The sequence below is a fragment of the Temnothorax curvispinosus genome, unplaced genomic scaffold (assembly GCF_003070985.1).
Source record: "Temnothorax curvispinosus isolate PA1 unplaced genomic scaffold, ASM307098v1 QBEX01010321.1, whole genome shotgun sequence".
Lineage (NCBI taxonomy): Eukaryota > Metazoa > Arthropoda > Insecta > Hymenoptera > Formicidae > Temnothorax > Temnothorax curvispinosus.
Window position 1 is genome coordinate 246,883 of NW_020220101.1, and position 12,503 is coordinate 259,385.

General features: G+C 29.9%; 1 protein-coding gene across 11 annotated transcripts in view; it reads right to left on the reverse strand.

The window, feature by feature from the left end:
• Positions 1–12,503, reverse strand: part of LOC112460110 (flocculation protein FLO11) — a 97,498-nt gene that overhangs the window by 39,086 nt on the left and 45,909 nt on the right. For 9 of the 11 annotated variants that reach the window (XM_025024618.1, XM_025024621.1, XM_025024625.1 and 6 more), the window contains exons 2-3: positions 10,417–10,519; positions 7,465–7,524 (exon numbers count right to left, since the gene is read on the reverse strand). In XM_025024618.1, the coding sequence (XP_024880386.1) occupies positions 7,465–7,524; positions 10,417–10,519 (163 nt within the window). The remainder of the gene's footprint in view (positions 1–7,464; positions 7,525–10,416; positions 10,520–12,503) is intronic. The other 2 variants (XM_025024619.1, XM_025024622.1) reach the window with 2 other exon arrangements.

The window sequence follows — 12,503 nt, forward strand, 5'->3', positions numbered from 1 at the left end:
ATAATTCTGCATTATATGCAGGAAATATGCTAAAACGTATTCTAATGAAAAATTATCTGATAATAGTTTTGAAGATAACAGTCATGTAGAAATGTGTGTGTGTATATATGTGTGTGTCTGCATGTGTGTGTTACTACGTTTAAACATCTTTTGTATTTTATTTATGTTCATAGGAATTTATTTTAAAAGTTCATTCATTGGCATTATCAAACTATTTGATTAAACACTCCCTTTTTTCCTATTCATATTCACTTTAATATTTTTAACGTTTCTCATATTTTTGATAATTTTGTAGTTATTTTTTAATTTTAAACTGTATTCATTAAGGCTGCACAAACAAACTAATAATTATCAAGATATTGATTTTGGTTCATAAACTTTTTCAAATATTTTTTTATTTTCTAAAACATATAGAGTATATGTATAAATTTCACGTACTAATTCTTATTGTTAGTATTTAAAATTCGTTAATATTTAGAAATTTTATTGTAAAAACATTTTCATAATAAATATTGCAAATTGTATTAAATACCGAATAATAAGTAGGTAAACCTTTTCTTTTTAATGTTATAAATTAAGAATAAAAATAAGTTTTTCTTATTAAGAATATCTCTTGATAAGAGAAAAATTATTTTATTATCAAGATTTTTTACTTATAACATATAACATATTCTTAATTATATAATCTCTTGTATAATTGTCCTTATCATATAAAATATACGAAATTGTTTAAAATATGTCTCAGAATATGCAAATATTCACGCACAATGTGACACTAAAAATGTATTTTTATAGAATATATTTTATTTTAATATAACAAGTTTGTTTTTATTTCATCTTCCTGTTTTCTAAAAAAATATTATCTATCTAGAAATCCTCAGTCTATTTATTTACTGCGTCTATTGACTGCAGGTGTATAAATCAAACTCGCATTTTTTTGAAAACAATAGGCATTCGGATATGTTTCAAGTTGAAATTATTACTTTTATTTTCATTCATGTCATCCATCTTTGTAAATAACAAGGACAAATACGAGTTAAATCAAAGTGTAGTTATTATATGCCATAAATGGCATAAATAACAAAATAAAGCTATCATATTGCCATATTCTCAAGATACATAGTTCTAAGAGTTAAGTTAAACCGAGATTAATCTACATTGGTAGAAGTGGGCATAAGAAAGCTACACTATAATATCGATCGTTTAACATTAAAACGCAAACGGCAATAACAATGGGCATCAGAAAATCAAACAAAAAACTACAACTAAATCCGATCACTGTTTTACAACAAACATTAAATTATTACCATTCCATAATAATGTCATGATATTACTATATATTAATGAAAAATTATTATAAACTTTTGCTCTTGTTATTGTAAAGTGTTATTGTAAAAGTCCAGAGTCGTTATTACGATTGCAATTACACTAGAAATTTTGACTTTCCATGGCAGCCCCAAGAAAAATTTCATTTTTCAAATAATTTCAATTTTGGAATTGATTTAAGCAAATTTCAGAAACGATTGATCTTTGTTCTTTATTATTATTCCCTCCAATCCGTATACAATATACATGATTCAATTGCAACGATTAATCGCTACTACAATCGGCCTGAAGTCCAAGGGGAGTGTATACATATTTATAGGTAAGCATTCGGTAAATTTCGTGCAGCTAAATACGAGAGAGCACTATATAGGTATATGCACGCGCGCTCTCGAGTAAATGTAGGTATGTAATAATGTATATGTATGTGTAATAAATGTATATATATATATATGTATGCATGTATGTGTAATAAATGTGTAGATATACATTTATGTATGTATATATGCATATGTATTGTACACCACTTTACATCGGATAAGTCGGCCACAAAAGATAGAGATATTTTGACATAGATTGTGAGAGCGAGATAACCGATGATTTGTGAGCGCGATGAATTCCACGTGGAATTTAACGCTTTCAACTTGAATGACGTTTGTCTTGAAAAATCAAGGACATTGTTTGACTCACGAACGTATTTTTATATTTTACGCAAAGTTTATAAGGCTGCAGAGACATTATGTCTCTACTGTCTTATGAAAAAGAAATGCTTTTTTTAAGCTCAGACAAAGCTAAATGTCTAAGAATTAACTTTCTTTAGGTCGCATGAGTCATATGCGACCCATGTTGTCGAGACTGATATTATAGTTTTGTTTATACATATATCATACCTACAATATTTATAAGACTATAAAACAATTATTATTATAAAAAAGAAGATATAATAATAATGTTGCTATGACATGATAATTGTATTATACATAATATTTAAGCATATAAATATATGAAATAATTTTATAAAATATTATATAATAATGTTACATACATATAGTAATAACATAGCAAAATTATCAAAGGGCCTGAATGAGAAAAGTTCGCGAGGCACATACATTTTACACAGTAGAAACCTGTATTAATTTAAAAATCACGGATTTAACATTTCGATCATATTTCACATAGAACATACATAGAACTAATAATAATTCAAATTTTCAAATATTTCAAATTACCATATTGAAACTGCCGTTTTAAATTCATAATTTTAATCTATAATTTGTAATCAGCAAAATCTATAAATACCAAGTTTGATGCAAATCAATATACGTAAAAATAATCTAGCTATCGTATTGATCATTTTGAATTTTATATAATTTTGCAATCTTTAATTAGTAATTTTTTAAATCTGTAAATATTAATATATCATTAATGTACATGATAGATTTAAAAAATCTGAAAAATTATCTACAATATAATATTATAATGACTTAAAAACGGTACCTTCTTTTACGGCAAATTATACATTAAACAAATTATATTCTAGAGCAGAACCTTTAAATGTTTTAAAAGAATCCTGCGGCTGTCTAAAGTTCAAAGCAGCTAAAAATCGACAGCCCAATCGGATGACGAAAAATGAGTCTTTATTTGATTATATATAGATATGTTACTACTCAAGTAGAAATTGAACTAACCAATCTGATTTCAAAGATAGTGACTATAGGTAGTACAGGCTACATAAAATTTTTAAATCAGATAGATTAATTACTAGCTAGAATTTACAATCAATTATTCGCGAACTGTTGTTTAGTCATCATACATCAAATATGGTAGCACTGCGTTGTTATGCAAATTTTAAAGTTACATGTAAAAATATTAAGACATCCTTCCACCCTTATCCATCATGCGACTCAATTGTGCACAGTCGAATAAAAAAAAACTAAAAAATTCTATGTTAAACTGTACTATTTTTATGCTATGCTATGCTTCTGCAACTTAATTTTTGATAGTTGAATTATAAATCTTTTTTTTTTTTCAAACTAAAAAATTATTTTCGAATTTATCCGGAAAATGTTTATTTTTTTCCACAAAGATTTTCAGAATTTTTGTGTTATTCCACCAATAGCATTTTTAAATTAACGAATAAAGAACTCTTATATTATTTGATAAAAATCTTTCTAGCAGCTACCTAATAGTAGCATAATCAATAAAAATTAGTAATACCATTTTTAATTTCTTCTACATAAATTTCATTATTAATTAGAAAAAATAAGAAAAATATAAAAAGTGCAAAAGAAAGCTACTTTACATACTATTAACTGAGTAGATATAGTATACAATAAATTCTGAGAATTTTTATAATTATTTAGTTAATACATCTCATTAAAAATAAATTAAAGAACTGTTTTTTACAAACATTAGGCATGATTCCACAATATTTCCTTTATTTTAATGTTACTTATTAATTATATAATTAAAAATGAGATTTATATTAGATGATCATTAAGTTTGTTAAAATGCATACTAATTACTTACAATTAGTTAATACTTTGTAAAGAACTAGATATTATTTCTATTTTGGTAATTTTACTCACAATAGCTAATAACAAAATATCATTAGTATATTAGTATGTTGGATAATAAAATTTAAATAATCTAAAGTTTAAATGTGCCATTGTTATTTTATGTTGTAAATTATTAAAAGTTTTTATTAAATAATTAATTTCAAAATTATTTATTTAGCTAATTCATTACATCATTAAGTGTGTGTAAAAAAATGAAACTATATTCTTTCCTAAAAAAAAAGCTATCTAGTCATTATCTATAGCATCTGATCAATCTTAATTACAGATATTAATTATAAATACATTGCAATAAATATTTTTTTACCAGTAATTATCTCATCAGTTTAAATACTCTTGATAAAAAATAATCTGAAATTTAAAAAATTGTTTTGCTTTTTATGTCTAGTCATAGTTAGTTTCAGTACCAAATAGTATTATTTATATAATTACTAGAAAAAGTAAGAATTATATTACTTCATCATTAACTAGAAAAGTTAGACAGCGGTGATGTATCATACAACTTTATTAGCTCACAGTCGGAGCTCATCACAGTCACATATCAGATTCAATTTCTAGTAGAGTAATATGCTGCCAATTTTATATTATGGCAATAGATTAGTTAGTAATAAATAAATATCTTTAGTGTTTTAAGTATTCAAGTGAGTTTTATTGCCAAAGGAGCAAAGCATCTCGAGTTGTTATTCCTCCAAATTCTGAATCATCGAGAGAAAGAGATGTTTTCGTTCTAGAAAAATATCTCGCCATGAAAGTTGTTAGAAAAGATTGTATCATTTCGCACAATATACATGTTTACATGTTTACATTAAGTATATATGTGTATTTATTGAAAAATATATTTAGTTTCATCGTTAGTCTCATAAATGACTGTGATTAATCGATCACGAAAAACTATATCCGATATTTGACATAGAAATAAAATTGAATGTTACATTTATCACTGCGATACAGTACGTGATAAGTGAATATTCTTCGTAGAATACGAGAGAATATAATAGAAAATACTGTCATTCTAGATTCTGATGGCAAAGACAACGCAAAAATCAACTTTAGCTACATGGAATTGAAGCCCGAAGAAAGAATTTAGCTTAAGGGGATCCTACAGTCGTCTGTAATATCGAAACTTGTTTTAATCTCAATTTGCGAAAACATTCGCTTTATATAAAAATTCTACAATGTATTGTTACAAAAAGACTGTGGCGTGGCCAACGGATTACATCTAAAAATACGATATCGTTGTCAGAATTAGGTTTAGACTCTAAACAAAACAGTTATCTGTGAAAAATGATTATTGCAAACGTGCACTTTGATCCCCTTAATGAGTAAAAAATAAGAGTACTGTGTTGAAGAGTTTAGATATTTATTCATATTATGCATAATATATAATATATATGTTTACTTCCAGTAATAATATTATTATGATCGCGTTTATGTGTATCATGATGCATACGTCCTGAATTCCATTATTTCACGAACATTATTCTGATTAATCGCACCTCTCGCCAGAATGATAATAGGCTCGGTATACTTTTAGGCATGCTTCGCGCGACTTTCGTGCAGGCAAATAGCAGTTTTTCATGACGAATAATTCGCAAAGATTGTCGAAGTAAGATATGCAAAAACGAAATATCTTGCAATACGTCGTTCATGCCCTAAACGTCACTAGCTGTTCATCGATTCTACATTTGAAAAATCGAAACTTTATCCGGTAAATGGAATTTATCGATAAAATTTATAGAGGCGAAGTATAAAAAATGTTTTTTCGCAAGCAAATTAAAATTAAATTTATAAAACAAATTCACGCAAAGGAATAGTTAAGCCTTTCGTTCTATCAAGCAAAATGGAAAGTTCGATTAATTGATAATGACGTCATAATGATCGCAATTACGTGAGTGATTATTAATGATTATTTTCAAATTGAAATACATAATGACTATTATTATATGTGAAAGTCGATGTTTGAGGAGCATCGCATTAGATGAATGTAAGCATTGAAAAAAAAAAAGAATAAAACAGTTAAGGAAATGTAATTTTCTGCGGCACCTATAGTTTATCTGTTAAAGTATTAACAGTATTAAATCGTTCGAAAATTTCTATTGGTTTTTATATAAACTCGTTAAAACTTTTCTATAGAATCGAAAAGAGCTTAGTATTTCTTGAGTCTTCAAATATTTGAACTTTTTGTTTGTCAGAAACGTTCAAATATTTAAATTGTAATATCAAAAAGAAATTACAAACAAACCGAGAGAACTTTTACAACTCAATACTTTTAATTAATTCTTCATTGTTCATATTTTTCCAGAAATAGAAATGCCATAAATAATTATGTATTCGCGATTATGTCTAGAGCATCCCATTTAAAATATACAGATAATATATAAGCAATATATAATACATATAAATAACATAGTACTGTAAAGACATATTTTTATATATGTACAGGCTGTCAACTAATGAGTGTAACAGCTTTTACAAGCAGATACAGCGTGAGAAACTGAATAGAAAAGTTCTCCGTTTTGTAATTTTCACAGTAATTAATGAGAAATTAATTAATAATGGTCTGCCACGGAGCGTACAATTTAGTGACGAAGCAACCGTATAAAGTTGACTCCTCTACTACTGAAAATCCAGTTACAACTATTATCATTCATTTGGTGGTAGTCCATTCCCAATTAGTGATAAAAACTATAATCAAGAACGCAAAAAAAATATTTGCATGTAAAGTTAGCCCCTCCCCCCTTATAAAATTCAACTTTTCAGACTGTAAATACATTAAGACTGTAGAATACATTAAGAAACGTTAATAAATAATCACCAAATGAATGCTTGCAGTTCTCTGATTACATATCAGAGAGCGTCGAATTTTAGTAAAGATGGGACTAACTTCACATGCATACGTCACGTCTTTTTACCATGTTATCATTTACCATTTTCACCAAACAAATGCTAATAGTTATAATTATAATCTGGAAAGTTAAATTTTATAGAAGAGGGAGTAAATTTTACTCAATTTTTCCGTGTTATTAATTACAATTTTGACCAGTAATCGTTGGGAACGGCCCATCAAACACTACCAAACAATCACCAAATAAATAATAATAGTTGTAACTAGATTTTTAATAGGGAGGGAAGAGGACAACTTTATACAGCTGTGCGCTTATATACGTCGCTGAATCGCACGGATGCACCCTCATTGACAGATTGACGGATCTTTATTAATTAATTTCCCATTAATAGTGAAAAATTGCAAAACATTACAAGACTTTCCTGTTTAGTTTTACCCGATGTTTACAAAAAAAGTGTTACACAGTTATTACAACAGATCCTGTATACATAAAATATGAATTTTAAATCAATTTGACTTGAATTTTGAGGTAAATATGGTTGTTCGATAATGTTGACATTCAGCTACAAGCCTTTTTGTTAGCAAATTAATGGCAGATACAAACAGTAGCATCAGGGCAAGGAGAGGGGAGGGGGGAGGGGCGAATTTCTTCACAGAGTGAGCGAAAATAAATCGAAATAAAACCTGGGTATTTGCGTAGCTCCGAATCATTCGTCTTACCTTCGCTGTTCTCATCCTCTGTTGACTTGGCCGATTGTAGCTTCGCGCTTGGTTGCTTCGCTGCAATCAAAATTCGCAGCTGGCACCGCGTTCTCTCTTTTGTTTTTCTTGTCTTACTTTTCTTTCCCTCCCCCCCTCCCTGCCCTCTTTAATGCTCGTTTTTTTTCGCTTGATCGACTGACTCTCCATCATAATCGATCATGTGATCCCTAGCGTGAGATATCGACAACAAATTAAAGTAAAAACGATGATTCACTTTTTTCGTACTCGAACAAAAGGAGAACTAGATGGTTTCCGTTGAAATTTCTTGAAAAGTCGGCGGGTAAGAGATACTTCTTCTAAATCTCCAATGATATCGTGAATAAGTGATGGTATATATATCACAATGAAACATAATACCTAACATAATAATATTTTCCGCCTAACTCACAGAGAGATTTTTACAATCAATTAAGATTCACGTATGTATTCTGGTGTTTTATAATCGTACGATGTCGATTAAGTTTGTTAAATCCTAATCTCTTCTTTCATCTTTGATAACATAAAAGCTAAACATCACAACGCCACTGGCGACACTACAGATGAGTTAAATCTATCAACCTGCGTGAAAAAAGGAAGAAAAAAATCGCCTGCGACTAAAGATCACACGGGTGGGGAGAACGGAGTTCAATCGTCCACGATACATGTCGGGTTTATTTCATTTTTCAGGAGCGACCGGGAAGATGGAAAAGCCAATGGCGCGGAATTTATTGCGGCCAAATTGCCTTACGCGAAACGAGGTCGTGGAAGATCGTGCGAGATCGTGAACGATTAAATTCGAGCGACGGCTATATAGCTGAGAAATCGACGATCAGTGGAAATGGATTCTGACACTGTAATAATATTCGCAGTTATTGGCCTTGACTTAGAAATTCTATTATTCTTACTTTTTATTATATATTTTTTTTTATAATTTATAAATATTTATATATTCTTTATAGATTATAATAATTAATATAATATAAGTAATGTAAAAATTACTACTAATAACGACAATATGAGGATAATAAGATAGTTATAGATAACATCTGTCCCTTTCCATTTCAATGTAAATTGAAGTAAACACGGAAATCTCAAATTAAATTAGCTGTTAGTTTAGATTAGGTACTATATAATACAAAGCAAATTTTGATTCCTGTATACACCGTTGTTCCTCCTGTTGCTCAGAAGCGCTTTATGTTTTCAAACAGATTCTCGAGATTCCTTGAATCATATAAATTCCAAGCAAGAATTAGAGGAATTTATATTCAAACTTTTCTTGCACATTGTAATTATCCTTATTATAACGTCATTATCCTTAATCTAATTTTCAGCTTTAAATATTTACATCAAAATTCAATGTTATGCATATACTAAATATTATAAATACACAGATGTATCAGTTACAATCAATTAAACATAAGCTGTGTATTTTACGTTTATTATTATATTATGGAAATGTAAAGAGATATTTAAAAACCTGTTAGAAATTTTTATGCAAACGAGTTATCTACAAACACAGATTTGAACAAGGCCAAGAACCACATTTTTGCGCTTAATCGTGCGTTACCAAAATACTCGATCGAGTGGAAACGAGGGGAGTTCCACCGGTCTGATCGACAGCTGCCATCTGTCTCCGAAAGATGGGCCGGGAACGAATTCACGTTCTTTTTACCGGCAGGTAAAAATGCATATCTACTCTGACTTATAAGCGTTCACACAAAGACATCAGTAATAGGGCAAAATGAGAATAACATCGAGAGAACAGGTATATGACAATATGTATCGTAATGCGCTGCTCTAAAAATATATCATGACATATACAATATCGAAATGGAAATAGGATTGGTCCCACAACTCGTGATTTTAATTTTAACGACAGATTTCTTGCGAATTTGAAGTCGATTTTTTCATAGTGACAACATCAAGTGATATCATTATACACCTTTTCGATTTTCAATAACATGTTTAATGTGTAAGGTCCAAATTAAAATTTTATTAACGTAAAGTATAAAGCTCACTTGAAATTGATTGATTAAAGGATATCTTCTGCGATCTCTTAAAACGTAATTTGCGACAAACTTTTCTTTTTCAATCGCTTATAACTTAAAAATGTCGAGGCATCTCAGTGCCTTGATATTTTCCTTAAAAGAAATCAATTCCGAACTCATCAGAGAGTCTGCCATTAAAATCGCAAGTTGTATAGGACAGTCTATATATGCATATATATGTTACATAAAAAATAATGTATTGTATATATCGTAATAAAATCGCGATAATATGGTGTGTATGAAGTGAACGGAATGTGATGGAGAGCGAGTGCGTTAATAATATGAGTAATACGAATAAACGAAATCATTAAAGACACTAGTAAGAGACTAATGTACGGAGAAAAAAAGTAAAAAGTTTTCTCAGCGAATAGGACGCTCTCGGGAGCATTTTGGCATGAATATTTTCTCTTTCTCGATTATAAATGACGACTAGGGTATTAAAATAAAAAATAACTTATATATGTCTGTGTAAAACAGAATCGATACAGAGATCGGCCGATTCACGCTCGAGTGAATGTGAGTTCTCTAATGTAGTATCAAGCCTAAACAGTATGAATGTAATAGATTCTCCGATCCTTACAAACCTTTCTCAATTTTTAAATATATCTCACGATACGTTTATCAAATTATCAATGCATCTCTTTCCATTTGGAAAATTATACATTAAATATAACAGTCGTTTAATTAATAAATTTTAAAACTTCACATAAGAACTCATTGCTATATCGTGTGTGAAGTATTACGTCATTGTACGTATTAGTAAAATTTTTTATGTTTTCTGCCGGCGAATAAGCTATTTTATTCTGTTTAGGATTAATGTTCGCTAAATACAACGAAAATAACAATTCTATTGTGTCGTATAATTCGTAATTACTGCACTTACTCGACGGTGGTGGCTGCGGCGCACGTCGTACAACTGTGTGCTCCTGATGCGGTCCTGTGTACTCGTGCCATGTGTACGTGCTCCTGTATTCCGAATGAAGCTGCTGCAACACATAATTAACAAACAATATGTTTTTAAAAATCATGATAAAAATACTCTATACAATTGAGTGTAAATATAGGCATATTGACAAGGGAAAGATCCCCAATTTTTCTAATCGGTAAATCTCATTAAAAGAAATAAATTTCCTTCATAAAATTTTGTCCTATTTCTTTCTTTGTCGGTGAACAATAAAACAAAAACGAAAAATAGATTGATTTTGTTCTTCAGAGTAAATTCGGGCAGTCAGAAAAATATTTTATCCTCTATGCGTTGCCAAGTTTCATAATTTTTTGAATTTCCGAATTGGGGATCTTTCCTTGTGAGTAATACTAAAATTTATTAAGGAAGAGTTGTTTAATACATAGGTACTGGTCACCTAAATCATACCTTATCAATTTCTTTCTTATCTTTAAATATAATCGACATTTAATGGTAAAAATATGAAATAAATGAGCTATGAAAAATATAAACAAAAAATTTCGAAATTATGCCTTTATATAGCTTGTGCGTATTATAAACATTTTTGAAAATTAGGTACGAATAATATAATTTTTTACCAATTTAACTACTTTATTTATGTAACTAATAATAATTTAACATGCAATTTTATTCTACATTCTTAAGGAGGGCCCACATTATCGAGCAAAACCGCGAGCCGAACTTCGCCGCGAACCGATCATGCGTCCACATTATCGAGCCGAACCGCGAGCCGAACTTCGTTGCGAGCCGATCATGCGTCCACATTGTCGAGCCGACGGACTCGCGCGAGGCTCGCGAACCTCGAATCGAACATCAGTGCGAACCATCGCGTACTCACCCCACGAATCTGCAAGGATTTTGATGATACGCGGTTTGGCTCGCAGTGTCCCACCAAAAGTCGGTATTCTGACGAAACATCAAAAGATGCTTTTTATGATCAGATTATACGCTTTGTCGGGTGGTAGACTGGTAGTTAAGCTTCGAGCTAGACAAATAATGACAAAAAACAAAAAATGAACGATGAAAGAAAACGTGAGTAATTGCCCAGTCGCTGTATTTGATTCTATCCACGTATGTGCAGTCTACACGACTACTGGTAGACAAAATGGAATGGTCTGATAAAAAATGTTTAAAATTAATTAGTGATTATGAGCAGAAAAGATTATTATATACGGGACGCTAAAAATCCCGAACATTATAACAATTAAAAAAATGCATATTTATATTTACAATCGTATTTTTAACGTTGCAATATATATTATTAATTTATTGCGTATTTATCATAGATTTAGAGTATGTTTGTGCAATATTAAATATAGTTGGTACCACTCTACATATAGTTTTATGGTTTGAAAAGGAATTAAGCTTTGAATACAAGAAAATAATAAAAGCACGCATATGTATACACATATTTAGTCGTCTTTTCCTGTTCTCATACTTTTTTTTATAAGAAGAAATAAGTAAAGAACTCGAATGTGATAGTGACATGTGCAAAAAAAAGATGACGACATTATTGGCATCTCTGCAAAAAGAAAAAGCAAAAATAAAAAAAGTATGGAAACAGGAAAAGGTGAGTGAATATATGTATATGTGCTTTTATTATTTTTCTGTATTCAAAACTTAATTCCTTTTCAAACCATAAAACAAAATTTAGAATTAATATTGCATAAACATACTCTAAACCTGTGATAAATACGCAATAAATTTATAATATATAGATTGCAATGTTAAAAAATACGATTGTAAATATAAATATGCATTTTGCATACATGTATTAAGAATTTATATAAATTTTATTATAAATTTCAATACGAGATTTGACTTCAAAAAATTTTAACTCATGTTCGCGGTTCGCGATGGAGTTCGATTTGAGGTTCGTCTGCAAGTTCTGCTCGAGGCTCGGTTCGGGACTCGGTTCGCGGTTTGGCTCGATAATGTGGACCCTGCTTTAAGGAGGGCCCACATTATCGAGCAAAACCGCGAGCCGAACTTCGCCGCGAACCGAT